Source organism: Prionailurus viverrinus, chromosome B1 (genome assembly GCF_022837055.1).
Source record: "Prionailurus viverrinus isolate Anna chromosome B1, UM_Priviv_1.0, whole genome shotgun sequence".
Classification (NCBI taxonomy): domain Eukaryota; kingdom Metazoa; phylum Chordata; class Mammalia; order Carnivora; family Felidae; genus Prionailurus; species Prionailurus viverrinus.
The window spans coordinates 122,199,116-122,223,793 of record NC_062564.1 but is presented as its reverse complement, the minus strand read 5'-3'; the positions used below and the strand labels follow the sequence as shown (position 1 = coordinate 122,223,793).

At 40.9% G+C, this 24,678-nt stretch overlaps 1 protein-coding gene across 1 annotated transcript; it reads right to left on the bottom strand.

Annotated features, from left to right (window-relative positions):
- Positions 1–19,048: 19,048 nt before the first annotated feature.
- Positions 19,049–24,006, bottom strand: DDIT4L (DNA damage inducible transcript 4 like). The gene is made up of 3 exons (XM_047857649.1): positions 23,575–24,006; positions 23,130–23,269; positions 19,049–21,273 (listed from the first exon to the last, which is right to left on the bottom strand). Exons 2-3 carry the CDS (start codon positions 23,218–23,220, stop codon positions 20,783–20,785), a joined length of 582 nt encoding a protein of 193 aa, XP_047713605.1. The 5' UTR covers positions 23,221–23,269; positions 23,575–24,006; the 3' UTR covers positions 19,049–20,782.
- Between the last annotated feature and the right edge of the window lie 672 nt (positions 24,007–24,678).

The following is a 24,678-nucleotide window of genomic DNA, read 5'->3' as shown; positions in this document are numbered from 1 at the left end:
CTCAAAAGTAAATAAACATTAAAAAAAAAAAAGAAATGGAGTTGGGGGACACCTGAGTGGCTCAGTCAATTGAATGTCCAACTCTTGATATCGGCTCAGGTGGATGATCTCACAGTTTGTGAGATCAAGCCTTGTGTCAGGCTCTGCACTGACAGTGTGGAGCCAGTTTGGGATTCTCTCTCTTCCTCTCTCTCTGCCCCTCCCCTGCTCATGTGTGCTCTCTGTGTCGCTCTCAAAAATAAATCAATAAACAAAATAAAGAGAAATTTAAAAAAATGGAGTTGGAAATATTTCAGGAACAGGTAGTCAGAGGTCTTTAAGTATTCTTTTTCCTACTCAGGAAATCTTATAAATCTCCCCAAATATTCCATTTTCTAAAGGTTTTCAGTAGTATTCAAGTTTATTTTTTAAATAATAGAAACAAAAATACGTTACCTTTGGTGTTAGATGCTTCTGGACATTTTTTTTTTCTTTTTTTTTTTTTTTTTAATTTTTTTTTCAATGTTTATTTATTTTGGGGACAGAGAGAGACAGAGCATGAACGGGGGAGGGGCAGAGAGAGAGGGAGACACAGAATCGGAAGCTGGCTCCAGGCTCTGAGCCATCAGCCCAGAGCCCGACGCGGGGCTCGAACTCCCGGACCGCGAGATCGTGACCTGGCTGAAGTCGGACGCTCAACCGACTGGGCCACCCAGGCGCCCCGCTTCTGGACATTTTTAAGCAAGAAAACATTTTAGAAGTTTTTTCATTTTTAAAAACATTAGGTACTTGCTTTCCATTAAGGCATATTTTATTATATACAGTCTTATTGTATATTAATCACAGAAATGAGTATTTTACTTAATGTTATCAGACACACTAACATTTCTGCTGAGAATTTCCCTGAGGATTTTCTCATTTCTGAGTTTTGAGGACGTTAAGACTGCATGATACCTAATGACCAAGAGGATTAATTTATATTATATTTAGAAACATAACTGCCCACATGTTACTACAACCAAGTGCTAGCCAACAGTTTTAGCTTTTGCAAAACCAGCTTTATTTTCTTTACGTAATGTCCAGAAACACTATTAAGGTTGCTTTTTTTTTGTTTTGTTTTTGGTTATTATCATTATTTTTAAAATCAACACTTTATTTTGAAGAGTGCTACCCGGATTCTATTTTTTTCTCATTTATGATAATAGCAGACTGCCTTAACGCATTAACTGAACTCTGTTCTTTTCATGATTTTTATCTTCTCAGGAATATAAATCAATAAAATTTGCAAAGTACAAGGAACATGTCTTGATGTAGTCTGAATATCAGAAAACTCAATATATTTACTCAGAGCCTGTACTGAAGTAATGTGACACAGGTCACATAAAAATAGACAGTTGTAGCAATTTACCCTTCAGCATGCATTTATCAGGCACAGGAGAGCATCCAAAAGTTCTGTGAAGTACTTGAATTTCCTGTCCTTTTTCTTTAGTTGCTTTGAAATTTGAGAAAGAACAGCCTTGCAGCTGCTGGCCAAAGAGCTACCAAGTAAGACGTATGTTTAAAGCAAAGAATGGTGTTAGATTCTTATTGAAAAGGACACACAGGGCCTGTTAACCTCATAAATAGCTAAGAACAACAAAGCATGGAGATTGTTGAGTGACTTTTAGACTCAGGATATCAGAGAATCAGAGAAATGGGACCTCTTTCTGCATTTATTAAGAACATTTAAGATCGTAACTGAAATGCCCTCCAGGCAGGTGATAGGGTCAGGTGAAACTGGTGACGGGTCAGGTGGGGACAGTGGCCCACTGTGATGCATATACTCATCTGCAGGAAGAAGCTTCCTTGCAGCAACGGTGTGTTATTATTACTCTAAGGGAATGCAGTCCTTGCGGCACGTTGTGGGATTTCTCGGAAAGACGGAAACCTGGATTTTAATGGGAAAGTTTCGGGGCTACTTTGCACAACTTCACAAATTGTGAAAATACAGCATACACAGCAGCACATACTATGCCTATATGCGAACCAAACAAAAGATTGCACAAGCGTTAAATTTGACCCGTTGGTGGGCAGTCTGCTGTTTCTGGTTTACACTGTTAGGAAGTTTTTTGTTGTTATTGAAACAAGGCCCGTTTTCCAGTAGCTTTAATTCCTTGGATCTTAGGGTCGTGTCAAACAAATGTAATTTTTACGCACACACATAGGCACACACGCGAACAGTGTGTCAAATATTTGAAGTCAGTTATCATATTTCTTTATTTAAATTTAGGCTCTGGGGAGTCAGTCGTGGAAATACATTGTTAGTGTGTTACGACTGAACAGTAATGAATGTATGCTAGTCCTATCGTGCACGCTTTTTCCCCATCTGAATGATAACAGTTACTTTAATAATGCATTCTAGAATCTTGCCTTAAATCAAGGTCAAGACAACTGGTCTGTTGCTTGGAGAATCTGCCAATCTGTGGTCTACTCAGTAGAGAGCTCTAAAGGTCTGCCACCTGTGGGCTTCTTCCTGCCAAGTCCTTGAACCCTTGAGAGTATGGCTGGCGGGGTACTTGGTGAGTGGGATCCTAAAATAGTCTGTTGTGTTTGCACCTGGTGGTGAGGGAACTTGGAGGGAATTTAGCCCCTTGGTGACTCTATGAACTTTAGACTCTCTCACGAATTCCCTCTGTATGTGTGGCCCATATCAGACTGCAAGGACACGCTTAAAAACAAGTAGTAAAGATTGCTAAATTTGTGCTGTGCACAGTTCCAAGTTCTCTCTCTCTCTCTTTCTATTTTAAGTCATTAAATCCTCATGATAGCTCTATGAGGTGTTAGTGTTACATTTACTGACCAGGAGACTATTCACAAGAAACCCATCCAAGGCCACGCAGTTGATCAGTGATAAAGCGTGGATTTAGACCCAGGTTCCAGAATGTGTACATCTTCCTTCCCATAGTTCTGCCTATGTCCCTGGGTCTTCAATACCAATTCAAATCCTTTCACAGACTGGAACTGGGCTATAAAAAATACCTACTTTGGGAGAACTGGGATCTACTCGCTGCCCTATGTCTGGCTCTCAGCCAGCCTGACCTCCCATGTGCCCCACACCACCTCTGTACCAGCCCACACACCGTGGCAAACCTCCAGGGTGTCCATGCATGGCCATGGAAGTCTTGTGGCTTGTTGCTGACCTGCCTTGATGCTTCCGTCTTCATCCAATATTGAACTCCAGGCTCTGCAATCACTGTGTTCCCTGACTGTAGAACCTGGGGTTTGTCATTGGTCCCCTCTATGTTTAAACCTTCGTCTAACTGGACTTTCTAGTGTTTAATGGCTGTTGCTGTCCTGTCCCTGCTGAACCCCAAATTGACATGGGTTTGCATTTGGGTTCTACAACTTAATGGTTGTGAGACCTTGAACAAGTTAAATATCTTTTCAAGGTTTACCCGTTAGCAAAAGGGAGCAATTATTTTTTGGATTGAGAAGTAACAAGTAACATACATAATATGGTCTAGTACAGCATCTAACACAAAAGTGTTCAAATGATACTTCTTACTATATGATAAGTTTACTGGAAGTAGGAACGGAGTAACTCCCAACCAGGCCTTGAAAATCTCAGCTTTTACCTTAAGCCTGAGATGGCTGCCCAGGAAAAGACAAAAGCACTTGTAATCTTTGAATAGTCAACAACTCCCAGTTTAAAAAACTGGGCCCTAATAAGCCCTTACCCATGAGAACAATTGATTAGATGTGAATTTATCAGGAATGATCAATCAGAACGATCATTTACAGTATACATGCAATGAAAGAAACATAAACATTTTGTTATGCATTAATTTATTTAAGCTACCATTTTATAAAGAAATTCTGACAGGATGGATTATGCTTATGTTTACCTGATTCTTCTTCTTCTTTTTTTTTTTTTTAAAGCTGTGTGTTACAATCCATTCTCTGTTGGTGGGTTCAAATGAACTCGACTTTAGAAAACACACACTTACTGGAATATTTGGAAAATATAAAAAAGAAAGAAAAAATTACCTATAATTGCATAAATCAGAGATAAATGCAGATAACATTTTGGTGTGTATCCTTCTAATCTTTTTTCTTTGTAATTGTAAAGCAAATAAGGATATAATAATGGGAAATACAGATAAGAATTTCCCAAATCATTAAATTGTTTATGAAAAATAAATTTTAAATGATGATATAGGGTAATCATCAAGACAGCATGGTATTGGCACAAAAACAGACACATAGACCAATGGGATAGAGTAGAGACTCCAGAATTGGACCCACAAAAGTATGGCCAGCTAATCTTTGACAAAGCAGGAAAGAATATCCAATGGAAAAAAGACAGTCTCTTTAACAAATGGTGCTGGGAGAACTGGACAGCAACATGCAGAAAAATGAAACTAGACCACTTTCTTACACCATTCACAAAAATAAACTCAAAATGGATAAAGGACCTGGATGTGAGACAGGAGACCATCAAAACCCTAGGGGAGAAAGTAGGAAAAAACCTCTCTGACCTCAGCTGCAGCAATTTCTTACTTGACACATCTCCAAAGGCAAGGGAATTAAAAGCAAAAATGAACTATTGGGACCTCATGAAGATAAAAAACTTCTGCACTGCAAAGGAAACAATCAACAAAACTAAAAAGCAACCAACGAAATGGGAAAAGATATTTGCAAATGACATATCAGACAAAAGGCTAGTATCCAAAATCTATAAAGAACTCACCAAACTCCACACCCGAAAAACAAATAACCCAGTGAAGAAATGGGCAGAAAATGTGAATAGACACTTCTCTAAAGAAGACATCCGGATGATCAACAGGCACATGAAAAGATGCTCAACGTCGCTCCTTATCAGGGAAATACAAATCAAAACCACACTCAGATATCACCTCACGCCAGTCACAGTGGCCAAAATGAACAAATCAGGAGACTATAAATGCTGGCGAGGATGTGGAGAAACGGGAACCCTCTTGCACTGTTGGTGGGAATGCAAACTGGTGCAGCCACCCTGGAAAACAATGTGGAGGTTCCTCAAAAAAATTAAAAATAGATCTAGCCTATGACCCAGCAGTAGCACTGCTAGGAATTTACCCAAGGAATACAGGAGTGCTGATGCATAGGGGTACTTGTACTCCAATGCTTATAGCAGAACTTTCAACAATAGCCAAATTATGGAAAGATCCTAAATGTCCATCAACTGATGAATGGATAAAGAAATTGTGGTTTATATACACAATGGAGTACTAGGCAATGAGAAAGAATGAAATATAGCCTTTTGTAGCAACGTGAATGGAACTGGAGAGAGTTATGCTAAGTGAAATAAGTCATACAGAGAAAGACAGATACCATATGTTTTCACTCTTATGTGGATCCTGAGAAACTTAACAGAAGACCGTGGGGGAGGGGAAGGAAAAAAAAAAAAAAGAGAGAGAGAGGGAGAGAGCCAAAGCATAAGAGACTCTTAAAAACTGAGAACAAACTGAGGGTTGATGGGGGGTGGGAGGGTGGGAAGGGTGGCTGATGGGTATTGAGGAGGGCACCTGTTGGGATGAGCACTGGGCATTGTATGCAAACCAATTTGACAATAAATTTCATATTAAAAAGTAAAGTTCTGAAACCCCCCCCCCCAAAAAAAATGATGTAGGAATCCCATCCTGTGAGTATATGGCCATATCATATTTAATTAACAAGTTACTTGATAGCATTCTAATTTTTACTTCTATAAAATGAATATCTTTTAAAAAAAATTTTTTTTTAATGTTTATTTATTTTTGAGACAGAGAGAGACAGAGCATGAACGGGGTAGGGTCAGAGAGAGGGAGACACAGAATCCGAAACAGGCTCCAGGCTCTGAGCTGTCAGCACAGAGCCCGACGCGGGGCTCGAACTCACAGACCGCGAGATCATGACCTGAGCGGAAGTCGGCCGCTTACCCGACTGAGCCACCCAGGCGCCCCTAAAATGAATATCTTTAAAGATATGGCTTTTCTTTTTCCTTCAGCTCTTTAATCCCTTTTCTGTGGCTAAGGCCGCCCCCCCCCCCCCCCCCCCCACACACACACACCACAGAAGCCAAAAGATATGCCAGATATTTGATTTCCCGGCCTCCTTTGCAGCTAGCCTGGGGTCTCTTAGAACTTGAATGGAAGGATAGCACACTGAAGAAGCAGGGCTGTGCAAAATTTATGTGCTGAGAAGGGTGGCAGCCTGTTCCCTTCATGGACAGTGGCAGTGCTGTCCTTGGGGATGGCACGGAGTTAGAAAATGTGAATATTTCAAATCTCTTTATCCTTATTTAAATATGCCTTCGGAAAGGCTAATTTAACTTACATTCCCGTAGCCCTGAGCACACCCAATCTAATCCCTTTACTTGTAAAACATGTGTTTCCATAAGACACAGTGCCTCCAAAGCTATTGTTAAATAGGGGGAAGATGTCAGTACAATGTGGAATTTGTTCTGGGCATGAGCAATTTCACCACAGTGGTCAACAAATAACAAAAACGGAGGGCAACTTAGTTACATGAACACGCTGAGAGGCAGCAAGCCATAGAAGAATACAGTACTATGTATGGGGCCCATTCACCTCCTGGGCTCCCTCTGGCATCAGTTTGGCCACACGCTCTGTCTTAGAAGTACATATGGATTGATTTTCCCATGTTGTTTTGTGATTTTTGTCCCGTGACCGAACAGTCTAATCCTTCCTCACACACCCTTGCATTAAGCTAGCTTTCACTTTTTTGAAGGTAGAATCATGTATTTACTGTAGTGTTTTTGTTTTATTTCTTTTATTTTTTTTACTTTTGCAGCTTTTTGTTTATTTGTTTAATTAGAATTGTTACTGGCGTTGTGAGTGCTGTGCTTACATCACACATGTTTTGCATGCCCTCCTCTAATCCTATTTTTTTCTATGAACTCTTGTTATTTTTGGAGTACAGTTCAGCAGGAAAGATGGTTTCTGATAAATGCTACACTGGGCTGCAGCAGAAGCATGGGTAGTGTCCTCACTTGCCCAGTCACATCAAATCCCAGAGAGACTTGTTAACCCCAGATTTCAGAACCTACTCAGATCTGATTAGGAATCTCCGGGGATGGTTCTGGCCCTCTGTTAACATGCTACCCAGGTGATTCTTACGTTATACCAGATAGGGAAGCTGCCCTACTATGCCAGGGAATAGTAAGAATGGTTTCTTGTTTTTGTTTTTCATGTGAACATGGTATTACCCTCAGTTAAAGACCGCTGTTAAAAGTAATTAATTACAACTCTACTACCTTTATGATTAAAGTCGTCCAGGTCCATAGGGTCCTCCAGGCTGTCTGATTTTATTTGCAGTCTTCCTTTTAAGGCAAATCTTCTCAGACTTCATTTCATTCCCTCGCACCAATGATGAACCCAAGCAGTCTGCATAAGGGACCTGCTCATATCTTCATTGTATAATATATTATTTATCAACTATGACACAATAAAAGCTTTCTCTTTAAATGATACAGGATAAGTGAATTTTAAGCTGCTTTATAAATAGTAAGTGCAAATCTTGTGAAGATGGGGTTCTGAGATGAAGGGTAGGATAAACAAAGGTCCTGGCGGGGGGGCGGGGGGGATGTCTTGTCAATAGAAGCTTTAAATGCGATTAAATAGACATCTTATGTTTAGAGGTCATTTCTGCTCATTTGTGTCTTTGTTTTAATACTTTTTGTTTGCTTGCTCGGCCTAGTTCTGAATTTTTAAAAGAGGGAACTTGATTTTGTTTATTTTCCCTGCTTGAGCTAAAGTATAGAAAAGACACATTGTAAGCCTGTCATAAAAGGTTTATTACAAACTGTGTAATTTGTTGTAACACTCAGTAAACTCAGCATAATAAATATAAACCGACTCATAATGGCAATCTTTGAATTCCAGAAACGCTTTTCTTCCAAAACGACCTTGTTCATTGCTCTTCTATTTACACCTCTGAGGCTGGAAATCCCTAGTTTATATCAACATTCACCTGGATTTACTGTCACTTTCTCTACTTGTTAAAGGGAAACACGACATATACCAGTCTGGGAGCAATGAGAATTAGTGGTTTTAAACTACAACACACTCTAGTCTTTCCAATGATTCAAATGTTGATAGATGGAAGCATTTGCACGCCCAGCAGTTGGGGTTGATCATCATGAAGAAGTAAAGCAATACTTCTCAGAGCTCTGAATCAAGAGCAGCCTTGAAATTGAGCTCCTATAGTTCACACTAGTATTTCTGTAACTCCAGCGGCAAAGTACTCTTCGCCCCCATAGGAACTGGAAGAGGCCATCTGGTTTGGTTCTGTACACAATAATATGTTATTTTGGGCCTTGTCTTCAACTGGGCCCTTTCACATTTGGAGAAAGGAGTATAAAAAAAGAGTTTTCTCATGGTCTGGTTGTTTTTCGTCATACCCGGGATCACATGTGAAGAAGTCTAGGGCACGCAAAAGTTTAGAGAGCTGCTCCTGCCATTTGGGGAGTTATTCTTATGCCAATTTCAAGTGAGTCAGGTCAGAATTCTCCAGCTGTGTTCTCCACCTACAGCAAATACATGAGACCCTAGCAAAAACCCTTCGCTGGTACACACTTCCTTTGCTTAATTACGGATACATGATATATTAGTTAGACTTGTGGCGGTATCAGAGTTATTCCACATGAGCCTAAGAACACTATAATGTAGGTTATCCTTTGAGACTGAGGCAGAGTTGAGGCCAACAGGAATTCCGGTCATTTAGAATTTAAAACATTCTTAGATTTTTCTCTTTTTCAGCATTTCAATAAAACTTATTTCTCAGTTCTGTCTTCCCATATTCACCTTAAGAGTACTGGTTGTGGTAAAGGATACCATACCTCAGTGCACCATCCAGGTCCGGGGCACTCAATCCCCAGCGGCTGGCAGTGTTGGTGTCGACAGCTGTCAACCGACCCCTTCTCCAGGCATTGCTGTCACCCAAGCCCATGGTTCTTGGCGGCAGAACTCCAGTAAAAAGTCACATTCCTCCACTCAATTTTCAGAACTAAGCCAATGTCTAACCTAGAACCCATTTACTGGAGGAGAGATCGAAACCCCCGGAGATAAAACTCCAGCAATCCCATGACAAACACGTACAAGAAGGATACCCCCGGTTCTTTCCCAAAGTGACTTACAACCATTTACTTGGATAGCTGGACCACAGAAAGTGAGAGACACATAATTTCAAGATGTGTCAGACATGGGGTCTGAGTGAACACTGATGATCTGGCACCTGAGTGTCATCGCGACCTCCAAATAATAGACGGAGCCCTGGCCCAGGTCCTCCTCAGAGCACAGCCACTGGGCTCACGTTTGCACCTGCTGGTCACTTCCTCAGTCCCCAAAGGTATAATTCCAATGGACATATCTGGTAGTTGGCACAAGATATTGGTGCTTTGGCCTATAGAGTAGGAACTACTATTGTGGGAACGGCCGGAAGTAAGTGGACAAGTGTGGCAACCATGGCCTAGCGATGTGGTGACCAGGTGCTCAGACCTCTCAGCAGTGAGGGTCTGGGTCACTCCACTAGGAAGTCACCTGACGAGGAGAGGTGATCACAGAGGAAGCGGGGAGTCTAGAATGGTAGTAAGGAAGGAGTAATGCTCAGGTGTGGCCTTGACACCACCCACACTAGCATGGTTGGAGCTTGTCCCATCAACTTTCCTCTGTCAGTCTCCCCAGGAAAAGAGATCAATCAGAATCCTGTAAGGGCTGGACCCAGAATCTATGACATGCCACAGGGGACCCGAGTGGCACACGCGCAGGGGGCTGGGGTGGATACTGCGATGTGTTCACTCAGATCCCTCTTCGTGTCTGAGGCTGGCATCACCCAAGCTGTTGGAAATGTTGGTGGCTGACTGCTCACAGCTGAGGCAACACCCCAGGAATCACCTTCAGCTGAAGGGTGCAGCCTTGTCCAGAGTCACACACCCCTGTCCTAGGCATCCCATCTTGAATGCCTGGTCAGTAGGCGAGAGGATAAAGGTCAAACCCTATTCCTTCAGAGAGCACAATTCTGAAGGACATCCAAACTCTGGAGCTTCCTGAGGGACCAGGTAAGGCCTCTGGTCTTTTGAGAATGTACTTTTGAGAAAGCACTTTTGAGAATGTACTTGAGAATGAACTTTCTGTTCAAGTTTTTCCTTTGCTCAGTTCTATTTCCTTCTCTCTTCCAGAGGTGTTGATCGAAAAACATTAAGTTCCTGCTGGCAAATCTCTACCTCAGAGTCTACTTTAGGGAACCCCACCTCAGGCAGTTATTAAGACAGAACTGATGCCAAATGTAAGATCTGTGGTAATCTTGTTTTATGGAAGCTTCAATAAGTTCTCTCATTACCCATTCTGGGTAATGTTATTACCTTCTACATTAAACGAGCAGCAGGAAAACCTGAATACCAGAAGTTCATTGGTGTCCTTTTTTTCTTCCTTATATCCAGCCCCCAAAGCCAGTTCATTTTCTCTTGTAACGGCTCTTGAGCTAATTATCATCATTGTCATTATTATATTTAACATAAGTGGTTTCTTCTCTAGTTTCGATTTTTCTCCCTTTTCACTTGGGCTATTTCAATTTGTTCTTCACTGACCTCTTGCCTTCTGTCTATTGCTTCTTTATCATTATATTCAACATTGATTGACTTCCCCCAAATCTGTATTGTAATAGCACCTCACCAATTACAAACATGAAATAGCTCAACTATGTAGAAACTGTATTTCTCGGGATTGCTTCCCAAAGAAGCATTCTGGGCCCATTCTGGGCCATGTTGACCTCTAATAAATAGTTGTTGAATGATGACAAAGACAAAAATCTAAGTCTCTGCCTTCAAGTTTCTCAGAATGATTTCAATTTTTTTTCTGCTGCCTCATTGTATGTGAAACACTCTCCCTTGAATAAACCTTCTCACGAATATCAATCCTTTTCAAAAAAATATAAAATATTCAAGCACACAGAAAAATAAAGCAAATCAGAAAATACCTATCTGTGTACTGGATTTTAAGTGTGCAAACGTATTTATCTTTAGTTTTTGGTTAATAACTCATTAGAGATTCTCATACTGCATTCTCAGATCTCATCCTATGCTCTCTCTAGGGGTAACTATTATACTGAATTAGTTTTTGTTTTTTACCTGTATGTTACATCCTGTTACTACATATGTATGGATCCACAAACAATATGTATTATACTATACTAATTTTTTTTTTTTAATGTTTATTTTTGAGAGAGAAAGAGAGAGAGAGAGAGACAGAGCATGAGTGGGGGAGGGGTAGAGAGAGAGGGAGACAGAGAATCCGAAGCAGGCTCCAGGCTCTGAGCTGTCAGCACAGATCCCTATGCGGGGCTCAGACTTACAGACTGTGAGATCATGACCTGAGCCAAAGCCGGACGCTTAACCAACTGTGCCACCCAGCCACCCCTTCTTTTTTTTTTTTTTTTTTTTTTCAGTAAACACAATATTGACATGTAGTTATGCTAAAATATGTTCCCTTATTGTTCTTACATCTGTATTTAGGTTCCAATTTTCATGCCTATGACTCCTGTCTTTTCCAAAAAATCAGATTTTGAGTTTTTCAGCATCCTATTTTTTATGTTTCTTAATTCTTTAATTACTACTTCTATATTTATCATCTCCCCCCTTTTAGTTTTTGGGATTTCAAAACTTCATCTTCTAACGTCTTGGAGATGTCACACATTGATTTTCAAGTTTTTTTCCCCTCATATAAATATTTAAGGCTATACATTTCTTTTTATAGGTTGTCCTTTTTTTTTTTTAAGTTTACTTATTTATTTTGAGAGAGAGGGAGAGTGAGTGAGCTGGGGAAGGATAGAGAGAGAGGGAGAGAAGGAGAATCCCAAGCACTCTCTACACTGTCACCGCGGAACCTGATTTGTGGCTCAAACTCATGAATTGTGAGATCATGACCTGAGCTGAAATCAAGAATCAGAGACTTAACCCACTGAGCCATCCAGGTGCCCCATCTTTCTATGGATTGTCTTAACTGCATCCTAGATGTCTTTGATATGTAACAGTTTCATTATCATTAAACTCTAAGGTTTTTCTTATTATTTGACCTATGAATTATGTAGAAGTATGTGTATTTGTGTTTAAATCCCCAAATTTATGGCTGTTTTGTGGTTATTTTTATGTTTTTCCTATTTCGCAGAACAATTTTCATTAATTTCAGGTTTTCTTTGTGTTATATGTAAATTGTGGTAAATTTTCGAGAATATATGAAAGTAATGTGTATTTGCTAAGTTGGAGGTTTATAGTTCATTGCATGGTTTACTAAACACAATATGTAGTTGTCATTTGAATCTTCCACTTCTTTAATTCTTATTTGTTTATGTATTTAATTAATTACTTTGATTAATTTATTTATTAAGTAGGCTTCACGCCCAGCACGTAGCCCAACACTGGGCTTGAACTCACGGCCCTGAGACCAAACCTGAACTGAGCTCAAGAGTTGATGCTTAACTGACTGAGCCACTGAAGTGCCCCTGAATAATTAATTCTCTTTTATGTTCATCTTTCAATTATTGAGAGAAGTGTATTAATAACATTCACTAGGCTTCTGAATTATTCAATTCGAATTTTATGAATTTGCACTTAACATTGCACTTAACATGTTGAGACTGTTTTGTTGGGTACACATGTATTAATCAGGATAGAAAAGTCACTTGTTTACTGTGCTTGCTTTGCAACAACAAATGGCAGGCTCAGGTCTTAATACTGGCTTCTGGGAAGCAATCCTCTGTAAGTGGTCATGTTTCTGCATGTCTTCCAAGTGAGGCATGTCTGGACTATTTTTTCAAGAAAGTTTATATAGTGAACAACAGTGGAAGAGAGTGCCTCCCTCTGGAGCAAAGGGCAGGCATGCCTGTTATAAAAGGCTTGGGTTCCCTCCGTTCAGAGTTCCTTTCCTTTAGGTATCTGGGCCCAACATCACTGCTCCTTCGGGACAGGAGGAATGAGGTGACTGATGCAGATATGCTGATGCCGTGCTGCTTCTGGGGTGTGAGTGATAAAATCCTTTGTCTCTCACCCAAGAGTCTTGAGTCTTACACAGGAACCCATGAAACGGTGGCAGGCTAACACATGACCTCTAAAGCAGGAGAAATCTTAGGCCATCTAGAATTCTCGACACCAGACTCGCTTCCCTTCCTGTTAAAGCTTGTTTGTGCTGCTGCTAATACTTCCTTTATACTCCACAGTGCCTGTTATAGAAAGTTCTATTTGATTTATGTGGTAGCTACCTGGACAATTCTCTGAAACACAGTAACAGTTGACTCAATATCTTTATGCTATTGCTGATAGGATATTGCAAAATGCTCTTTTATACTCGCTCCAAAGGGCTATAGTCTGGAGTTTTGCCTTTAACACACTTAGAAAACCACCCTCATCTTTCCCAGCAAAATCATACTTGAGGTATAATTTGATTTTTGATTTGAGATTTGACTTGTTTGCCTTTGCATTTTCTTCGGCATGTTCTGAGTATATTGAAGAAGGTTTTTTTCTATATTTGCAAGTTATTAACTAATAGGTTTATGTAAATAACTTGACCTAATTATCAGTCCTGGAAATAAGATCAATCCTTAATTATCCAGCTGACTAAGTTCCTAGGCAGCCTCTTTCAAATAGTCTGCACTTCTTAGCATGCTCTGTCATAATTTCTCATATATTGTGTGATCAGGCAATAAAAATCATTTTATATTATCTTCTGCAAAGGTAAATGTGTCAAAAGATTAATAATATGTAGCCCATGGCCAAATGGTAATGATTTTTGCATTGCATGTTGTTTTTCATTATTTATTCTGTGGGTTCCTTCCATGGTGAGAATAATTGAAAGCTGGTTATAATTATTGTTGAAGTGTGTTCGAGATATTTATACTAGGAAAAATTAGCGACCCAAATAAATGATTAGATCTTCTGATTTCTTAGAGCTAGTCTAGTGAAAATACACTTTCTGTAAGTACAGAAAATTCTTAGGTAGAGGTATAGTTTGAACTGCATTAAACTTTTTAAATTGCCCATAGTCTTTTAAAACTTTAAAATATTGTATTAACTATTGAGAAGGTACAAAAAAAGATTTATAAAATACATGTAAAGCATAGGGAGTCAGGATTCAACAATATATGTGTGCCCACCTCCTGCATACTTTCTTATCCTTTCAGATATCCCCCCACCATCTTACAAATCTGTGCTTCCTAAATCCCTGGATTTTTAAAAAAATAGATAAACCGCATTTTTGGCATCCCTAAACATCTTAGTTTTTCATGTTTTTAATCATTACATAAACAGAAAAATAGCCTCTTAATTCTTTTGTGATTTCTCTTGCATTCAATATTGTATCTTAAAGTCTCCTCCAGGTCATTCGTGATTTAAATTCCATTCATTTTTATTGTTGTTTAGCATTCCAGTTACGACTATAGCACAATTCACTTATCACAATTCATTACATTTGTGGGCATTTGTGTGGTTTCCGCGCTGTTCTTCCAGTCTGATGCTGAATTGTCAGTCTCCTGGCATGCAGATGTGAGTAGTCTTAACATCGGGAAATGAGTGCAGGAATACATAAATGTTTTCCCTGAGGGATGTGAGGCGTGCATCATTTTTAGGGAACCAATTTCCAAGCCCTTTCCTCTATAAGCGCTCTTCCTAAAAATTGATCTTCCTGAGAAGTTACTTGAGATGTAGGTCTCGATTGCTCGCTTCCTGTGTAACGGCCCTCTTTCTCCATTTCACAAAAGACGTGCCTCTCTCTGTTGGCCAATCTTAATACAATGCTATATTTTGGGGTGTAATGACCTAGCTTGTAAGGTACCAAACAAAGGGACAGTTTGAAATATTGCTGTAGGATAGGATTGAGAATGCGAACTATTTGAATGTCTGGTTGTATGCTCTGACTTGTATACCCCCGATATTCGTATGTGGAAGTCCTAACTCCCAGTACCTCAGCATGTGACTGTACCTGCAGGCAGGGTCTTTAAAGAGATGATTAAATTAAACGAGGTCATTAGGGTGACTCCTAATGCAATACGACTGACGTCCTTATAAGAAGAGGAGATTTGGACGTAAACAGTGCAGAGGGAAGACAATGTGAAGATTGAGAAAGAGGACAGGCACGCACTAGCCCGGGAGAGTGCCTTCAGAGAAAACACCTTGATTCTGCCAACACCTTGATCTCACATGTTAGCTTCCAGGATTGCAAGGAAATATATTTCTCTTTAAGCCACCCCTTCTGTGGTATTTGTTCTGGCAGTGTAAGCAAACTAGGTAATCCATCTCAGTAACAAGTCTTTTTGCAAGTCGGGTGTTTTTTAATCCTTTGATTGCAATAATATTGAAAGAAAATCTAATTGAATTATCTGCTTATTGATCATTGAAAATATTTTTTGGTGATTCATATTTGTGTGATTTTGGCATCTTATCTTGAAAGTAGCTCAAAGATTGATTACAATTTGATATTGTAATAACTACATCTCAATTCCCATGTACTTATTGATATAAATATGTTTTTTCAGAGCTTACATCTGTAGAAACATAAGAAATGATGCCTAATCCTCTAATTCTAGCAAAAACCAGTTACTTATCTATAAATTAATTCACTACTTTAAAAGAATCATCTGAGAGATGATAGTATTTTTGTGTTTAGTAGTATTTATAAAATTCAAAAACATACTTAATGTTGTTTTGATAATTGTATATGATTATTATTCGTAAAGTTAACTCGATCAAAACATTAACATTTAAAGTCTAATGATTACAGGAAATTTTTAAAAATGTAATTTTAATTTATAATCTTGATTTTATTGTAGAGAAGAAATATTAATAAAAGACTTTCAAGCTTAAAATATATTATATGAAGGTGGAGTGCCTCAGTGGCCCAGTTGGTTAAGTGTTTGACTCTTGATTTCAGCTTAGGTCATGTTCTCACCGTATGTGAGTTGGAGCCCCGCATTGGGCTCTGTACTGACAGTGCAGAGCCTGCTTGGGATCCTCTTTCACTCCCTCTGCCCCTCTCCCTCGCTCTCACTCTCTCTCTCTCTCTGAAAAATAAATAAACATTAACAATTATATTATATGAAGGTAAAATTCGATTTAAAAAGTAGACTTTAAGAAAGCACCGAAAAAAAGAAAAAGTAACACTGAAAAATTGTACTCTGTTGAAGATCTTACTTTAGTGTTTTCTAAGTAGATGTTACTGTGTATTAAATTATCATACTATTTACAGCCCACTGGAAACATTTCCCAATGTAATCATTTCATTAAAAAAATCGGTATTTATTACATATTGGAAGATACATCACTTGCAACTTTTTAGACTTAGGATGAAATTTTTGGATGGCAATTTAATAATGTGGCAGGGGGCGTGTTTTCATAGAAATTTAAAGATGTGCAGCAAGCAAAAAAGTTTGAAGGACACTGGTCTAGTTATGATAACTAAAAAGGGAATTGATGAAACATAAAATATGTTAAACTTCAACTCTACAAACTAATGCCAGAGGGCAGAGATACACATAGCGATCAGCATGTTGAAGTAAGGTTTTTTTTTTTTTTTTCCATATCCTCATCAACATTTGGAATTTTCAGATTTTAAACTTTTAACATCTTTTTTTTTTAAATAAAATGATGTCTGTACATTGGGGTCTTGTGTTTTTAATTTGCATTTCTCTTATTACTAATTAAATTGAGCCTCTTTTCATGTACTTCTCAGCCATATGGGCTTCCTTCTCTGTAGAGTGCCTATTCAAGCTTTTGCCTATATTATTGGGTTGTTTGCGTTATTCTAATTGCTTTGAAAGGATTCTTAACATGTTTTTGTTACTCTTTTTCAGTTACATGTATAGAAGATACTTTGTTCCAGCACGTGACTTGTGTTTTCGTTCTATTTGTAGTGTGATGTGATGTGATAAATAGAAGTTTCAGTGATTTCTTTGTATCTTATTGAGATATCTTTTCCTACATCAAAATCATAAAATTTATACTGTCTTCTAAAAATTTTCCTTTCACATTGAATTCTTTCATCAATCTGGAATTTATTTTTGTACTTGATGTATATGCATCCAATTCCACTTTTTCACGTAGATAAACGGCTATTATAGCATCAATTACTGAAAAACACCATCATTTACCCATTGATCTCAAGTGCCAACTGTACTGTAAATCAACTTTCCTTATATGTCTAGGGATGGTTCTGGTCTCTTTATTGTTTCATAGACTAACTCGTTTCTTCCTGTGTGGCAGAAACCGTTTGTCAAGCCCACTTCTTTCTGGGCACACTGTGCCACTACATTTCCCAGCCCTTCTTGGAATCGATAGGGCCATGTGACTGAGTTCTGTATGAGAGGTTGGCAGAAATCGTGTACGTAACTTCCACACCTGGCCCCCGAATTTCCCATGAAACCCTTCACAGTTTCTTCTCTTGTCTGTGGCCAATGCAGAGGATCCGATGGAGTAGGGGGAGTCTATATTCAATGGCAGGCATCTGGGGTTCTGAATATCTGCTCCTCCTAGCACATCACCATGTACCTTTCCCTCTTCATCTGCTGCCAACCTGCCTTGGACTTTTGTTATTATCATCACTTATTTAAACCAATGTAGTTAATTGAGAACTGAGTGTAATAGACCGCTAAGATTTTTTACACTCGTACATCCTTCCAACTGTGCAAATGGAAAACTGTCAATAGGGCAGCATGAAGCTGACTCCGTAAGGATATAAATTATTATTGGTGAAACAGATTCCGGAGACTGAATCCATTACTATAATACTATCTTCCTATTAATAAGAGGAAAATACGACATCTCATTCTCTCAAGAGGCCATCACACATTGTAGCTAACAGTTTATTCTCTACCGGGAGAGAGAGGGGTCAGATTACACCTTTTTTTGAAGGTACATGAGAAAATAACCAGGCCAATTGTACAAGACAGGCATGAAGGTGCCAGGACTGAAATGCACATATTTTAAACATTTGGATTTTTTTTTTTTTTTTAAGCATAGCTCAGCTCCAGTGAATGGTGAATACTGACAGTAGTTTCCTCGTTTTTCCTACCTGAAAAGAAACCACATTAATAATTCTTCAAATTTAGGGGCAGATGTTTCTGGCATCGTTTTTACAGGCTTTTGGTGATGTGGATAAGGTCTCTGCGCTACTTTGTGCACTTGGTAGCAGCATGGTGAACTTGGCCTTGGTTTTATATAGTACTCTAGCTCTCCTCCATAATTTGCTGACTTTGGACAGGTTACTAAACCTGTGTCTGGACAGTTAGCTACAAGATAGAGATTACCGTAATCTCATTTCATAGGGCTCTTGGAGAAGTAAGTGAGATCATCAGTGTGAAGCACCTAGAACAGAGCCCAATAGTTACTGTTATTAAATGTGGGCTGAACGGTTTGAGAAATCTGAGCTAATGACCATAAATAAGGAGACAGAAAAAATAGGTGAAAAGATTAAAAACTCAACTTGATAGTAGTGGAATTAGAAAGATATGGGGCGCCTAGGTGGCTTAGTCGGTGAAGTGACCGACTTCGGCTCAGGTCTTGATCTCACGGTTCGTGGGTTTGAGCCCCACACAGGGCTCTGTGCTGTCAGCTGGGAGCCTGGAGCCTGCTTCAGATTCTGTCCCTCTCTCTCTCTCTCTCTCTCTCTCTCTGCCCCTCCCCTGCTCACACTCTATCTCTCTCTCAAAAAATAAACATTGAAAAGAAAGATATGTTCAAATGGAATAAACTAGTGAAAATGAAAATATACACTTATCTTACAATTTGATATAGATTGATACAGTTGATACAGTTTTGGCTTGTAAAAAGGTGGTTGCCAAAGGAACTCAAATTATTAGTGTTTTTCTATAAAAATGATTGTAATTGAAAAATCATGAAGCAAATCACTATTGATACATAAGCACATGTGATAAATATAATTGGACTATTACAATGAAGGGTACAAAGAGCCATTGCCAAAAAGGAGTAATTGTTTGGTCATCCTCCCTTAAATATTGTCAGATATATTTTCAAGCGATTATTGTTATCAACTCATTAAAGACAACAGGATTAAAAATATATGAAGCTTTATTGTCAAAAATAGACAAACTTTAATTTCCTTGAACAGGAATATTAATTTCAGACTCTCCATAAGCCATCAACCATTTCATGAGCACAAAAGACAAGAGTCAATGACAAATGACAACTGTTAGTGGAAGAAGGACAGGGGTTCTACATCCACACCCGAGAAGCCATGCGCAAGGAATCACAGTGACCTTTGCAGCCCTAAACAATAACAGACATGCAAACAAGGTTGACTTATCTTGGCCCAGTCCTATAAAGATCAGCTTTGCGGTATCTTTCCAAACAGGAAGAGTTTGATTTGTTAGACCGCTTGCTGATTTGAATAGTTAAGTTTTAGGTCACTTATGGGATCAGCCGCGCCTGCTTTTGAGTAACGCCAGGATGAAGACATTTGTCCCTAGGAGCCTGGCCTCAGTTATGTAAAGCAGTACTAATAATTTGGGCGGGAGACCTGAATAAACTCCTTATAGGTGACTTCGGGCAAAAATGTGAGGGTCTTGCTGAATAGAATACCACAGTGGGGAGGCTACACTCTAAGATTAAACAAGGATGGCTAGTGATCTAGCACATTGGAATAAGAAAAAAAACCAGGTCTTTCTTGTTCTCCAGGGACGGGTATCCAAGGCTGAAGAAACCTGGTTAGCTAGACCATGATTTTCATTCTCTAGTCCGTACTATAAAGCAGATATCCAAAGACAGAGCGGACTTAATAGGCTCATCTCGATAACGAAAAGTGGTAGCATGTACGTATCTCCTTTGAAGATTCAGGTTAAGGAGAGACACTTCGGTTCCCAGGAGAAGCCAGGGCCAGATAACACCGACACAGTGAGAGGCTTCGTCTGAGGTTAAGCATACGTAATAATGAAAAGAAGCTAGATTATGAAGCAAATGAGAAAGGAAGTGGATCTGGGAACTCACTTCCCGGCCCCATACGCATTCACCAGTGGAGGAGTAATCAACTAGATGCCAAAAAAATCAGTTCAACACTTTCCATTTTTCGAGTTGAAAAATAACGGTCAATACTTGAGCACGGGAAAAAGGGGGCCTGTCGCGTACCACATCTAAAACAACACCGTGGTGACTGAAATGACAATACGCGCTTTCGCCGCCTCTTGGAAACAGAAGCACAGACAGGATGCAAAGAAACGGAAGGAGCTCTGTTCTTGATGTGACACTGCCTATTCACTCCTGCGCGGGGTTAACTTTTAATTAAGTTCGCCCACTACATTCTACCCTCCAGTCTAGGCACCCTTCATATTTGAGTCGGGGCAGGAAACTGGTGTGGGCCGCTGGAAGTTTTGACAGGCTAAGCATCATTAAGTTTCTGTGACTGAAAGGATCGCTGTGGAAACATATAGAAAAAAAAGCCATATGAAAATCAAACTAGGCACAGTTGGTTTACAGTCTCTTTAGCAAGACTACCTGGAAAAAGCGAGGTCACACGGAAAACTAAAGTGGATTGCTTCTTTTATTCCATGCCATTTTGTGAAAACATGTGATACAGGCAGAGAATGTACGCTTTCTCGGGTCCTTTCTCAAAGGCCATGAAATCAATCAGCTTTTTAGTTGGGTTGCTGTCAACGTGGAGGCATGGAAGGGAGATGACTCAGTGTGGGGTTTCTCGTTGAGAGCAGGCAGGGTGACTACAAATGACTCTCAGGGGGCAGCTGCGCAGTTTTATTATCCAATTGTAAGAAGGACCTTTAAAATGTTTCCTCCTCAGCACTCCTCAATGACTGTTGTTCCAATCAAGGAGTAAAGCTTTTTCTTAACGAGGCGGAATCCTGAACTCAGGATCAGAGTCCGCCTGAGGCCAGATGAGAAGCGACCTCGGCTGAAGAAAAAGTCCCTGAAGCTAGTCCACGAGCAGTTCTCCTGCTTAAAGACAAGTGTGAGCTCAAAAGTGGGCACCACGCTCGAATCACACACAATCTTATCCAGCTTTTTACATACGTTTTCAATTTCCAAGTTCACGTGCATAACACAGCCTCGCAGGCCACAGGGCTCAGTGGAGGAAAGCCGCAGGACATCTTGAGCGATTCTCTGGGTCAGTTTCTCAGGGACAAGGACCCTTGAGCAACCAAGTTTGGTTTGCTTTGATTTGGACAGACAGTTTTCCAGCATTTTAACCAAACTCTGGCAAGTCGTCTCCTCAAATATCACCTCATTGAGGTTGGGTTCAGGAACAACATAATCCCAGTAGTCAAAATCTGCAGAAAACGTTAAGTTCAAGGTGAAAGAAAGAAACACACCAGGATAACAACATTGGTGACTTCTATCTATCTACTATGTCTCCCTGTTGCTAGTGTTTGTTTGGGAGTCTGGAGACTTCACTTTGCTGTTAACTAGCTGGGAAACCCAGCAAGTCACTGAACGTGACTTGAGATTGGAACGTGACTGAGACTGGAAATTCATCTATGGGATAAAGGTTTTGATAAATAGGGCATAACCTTTTTTTTTTTTTTTTTTACACTTACATGCGTATACACACACAAGCTTACAGATTGTCTCAAAAATCCATATATGGTTATCTGAGAACACCAGTGATTTTTTCTTTCTTGCTCCCTCACTTGCTCTGAGGGTTTTCTAATTTTGTTTTACAGAGAACACACATTACCTCTGGAATAAAAATGGTTATAATTTTTTTTTGTTGTTTTGATGGACTGTTACTTTCTAAGATTATATGTTTGTTCTTGTAAAACACAGAAGTTTTGCTCCTGTTCCTTAGTGATGAACTTGAGATGAACTTACTGAGTTACATTAAATATTGAATTTGTGTCTTTCTTTCAAAGTCTCTACTGGAATGGTCTGCAGATCCCAATTTTAGCTTCAACCACTCTGATTAAAAATTGCTCAAAGGAAAGACCTTTGAGGTTCACGAGGATATTTATAACTGGCTGGGTAGTTTTCGTAGCCAAACAAAACAAAACAGTCCTAGGAAAATAAAATTAGATTTGCTCAAAGGAAAAGAGATACTCTGCATTTGGTCACCTACTACCTTCCAAATTAATCCTACCACTTGGCAGGTTGCCACACCACACACACACACACACACACACACACACACAGAGTCAAGTGAGCATGGCTCCTCTCCCTAGGCATACTTCACCTCCATTGACTCCTGCCTTTTCCTCTCTCCACATCATGCATTCAGTTAGATCATTTTTTTTCATAACTAAATGAAACAAATACGCTCCTAATTAGAAGGCTCCGTATTTTACCTATATTGAAGACAGAGAATTTTAGAGCTTTGGCCTATAAAATTAGGTCATCAACCACTTTGCCTTCTAAATGCGGAAGACCCAAAGATCTTAGGCAATTTGTCTATGCCACACAGTTCCTTAGTGCCAGAGCAGTATGTTAACCTAGAAACTGCTGCTTAAAACTGCAAATGAAAATGTGTCCTGCACCACCGCTGTTTTAAAATTTCCTTTCGGCATTAAAAACAGAAGACTGGGTGTATGTACAAATAGAATACTACTCGGCAATCAAAAGGAACGCATACTGATCTAAGCCACAACATTAAAGGATCTCCACATCACTAGGCTGCCGGGAAGGAATCAGTTGTAAAAGTGTATATTACATGATTCCATTTGCATGAAACTGTAGAGGCGAAACTAATTTATGGAGACAAAAAGCAGATCATTGTTTCCCTGGGGACAAGGGAGGGCGAGAGTGGAGAACTGATGGCAAATGGGTACATGAGAATTTGAGGGGAGGGGTGATGGCAGGGGTTCTAAGGGTGAACATATTTGTTAAAACACAAAACTGTACACTTAAAATTCGCCGTAACTTCACAACCCCATAAGGAATCTAGATAACTTTTAATCCCAAACAGCCTGTTGGCCGCAAACTAGACCATGCAGCCTTCGGTTATTTTATTTTTTTGCTCCTTTTGTTTCTCACTACCACGAACAGAAGGTGCTAGAAAGTTTGGGAAGGAGTCTTTTCAGATGGATTTTGTAGTGCTCCGACATCAAGGAAAGGGGCGCCACCGCCCGCCCATCTCGTCTATCCAGGGGCTTCCACTCTGGAGTAGAGAGAGGCGGGCAGCTGGGAAACTCACCGTTCAGCAGGCTCCCCGGGTGGAAGCCATGGTCCAGCAACTCTGAAATGCTGCCCGGGTTCTTACTGCTCAAACTGCCAGTTGCAACCATGGTCAACGGCTCCGTTTCCCTCGCGGGGCGGAACGGCCTTTCCGAGGCGCTGGAAAAAGAAGGCAACAAGGGCAGATTTGCAAAAGGAGGCAAGACGTGCAGAGGCTTCTAAAATGCCCTGCGTCCCCGAAGCAAACTAGCCGAGCCAGTCCTTTTCCAAAGGGGAGGGACCGGCCTCCGCAACTCCAGTTTACAAAGTCCCGGGAGTGGAGAGGCCGGCTACAGCCGCAACCTAAAACGAATTCAAAGTTAGCAAAACTTGGAGCCAACCTGCCCCGCGGGGCTCACCCCTGCGCCCGGAACTGTAGAGCCCTCCGGCCCTGCTCCCTCCCCCAAGGCCTCGGCCTCGCTCACCTGCCTGGGGTTCCCTGGGGCTGGCGCGCTCGCCGGCTGAGCTGCGGGGTAAACGGAGGCAGGCACTCTCCTCCTCTCTCGGAGGCTCAGGGACCTGCAGACCCGAGCAGCGATCGGCCCCAAGCCCACGTAGCACCCGCTCCGACGAGCAACATAGCCCCTAGGGCCGCGAGCACTTTATAGGCCCAGCCTTCTCACCCAGGCGCGGCCCGCCCACCTGCACCACCCCTCTGCGGCCCTGCGCCCCGCCCTTCCCGGGGTCGGTTCGCAATTCAACCCTGACTCTTGCAGCAGCCCAAGGGGAGCCGCTAGGAAGTTGAGGATAAGCTCGCAGCAGGGTAGACACCTGCTGTTTCCTGAGTGGGCCGCAGGTCACCGAGTCCGCAATTCCCGGTGCACGACTCTCCAAAAACTGACCACTCCCCTTCCACCACTAACTCGGATTCTTTGGCGCGACCCCACCCCCAGCGCGCGCGCACACTCTCGTGCTGCCAGTGCACTGTTCAGATTCTGTCCCGGGCGGCTGGAGGCTTTCCGCCCTTTCCGTCCATTGCCGTGGCTCGAGGCTTTGCTGTGTCATACTGAACACTTTGCTTATGTCTGCTTGGATGTTCAGCGAGCGTCATTTATGCACTTAGCTTAGGCCTCCAACCAAGTCAACTGTACTCGGTGAAGGTCCCAGGTTTCTACATCCTCCCCTTCGGGCCGCGGTCAGATCTAGTTTGCCTCTTCCGCTTCGGAGGCTCTCCAGCATTTTCGGAAGGGCTTCATCTTCCACTGAGCTCCCGGCACCCTTCCTGCGGTTTCATCCATGACTAATGCGTTTTCTCTGCAAGAAGGGTGAACCTGGGACTCTTCTAATTAGACCTGGCTCCAGAGCGCCGGGAGCTTGAATGAAGGGGAGTTTGCCAACAGAACTAAAAGCAAAACCATTAGTGGGACGTTAGCGGCTTCTTCCACCCTCCTGATCGTCAGGAGCGATTGTCATTCCCCGAGGCAGACATATCTGGCGAGCCCTGTTAGGGGGAGAAACCCGGTCTCGGGCAGCCTTGAAGGGGCTTGGGCGATGGAGATAACGGAGTTTTAGAACCTGCTAGGTAGGAA

Excerpts from the sequence above, each read along its gene's own strand:
- DDIT4L (XM_047857649.1), bottom strand. The coding sequence starts at position 23,220 with ATGGTTGCAACTGGCAGTTTGAGCAGTAAGAACCCGGGCAGCATTTCA. Across the intron at positions 21,274-23,129 it reads CCCGGGGAGCCTGCTGAACG|ATTTTGACTACTGGGATTAT; the intron begins GTGAGTTTCCCA and ends CGTTTTCTGCAG.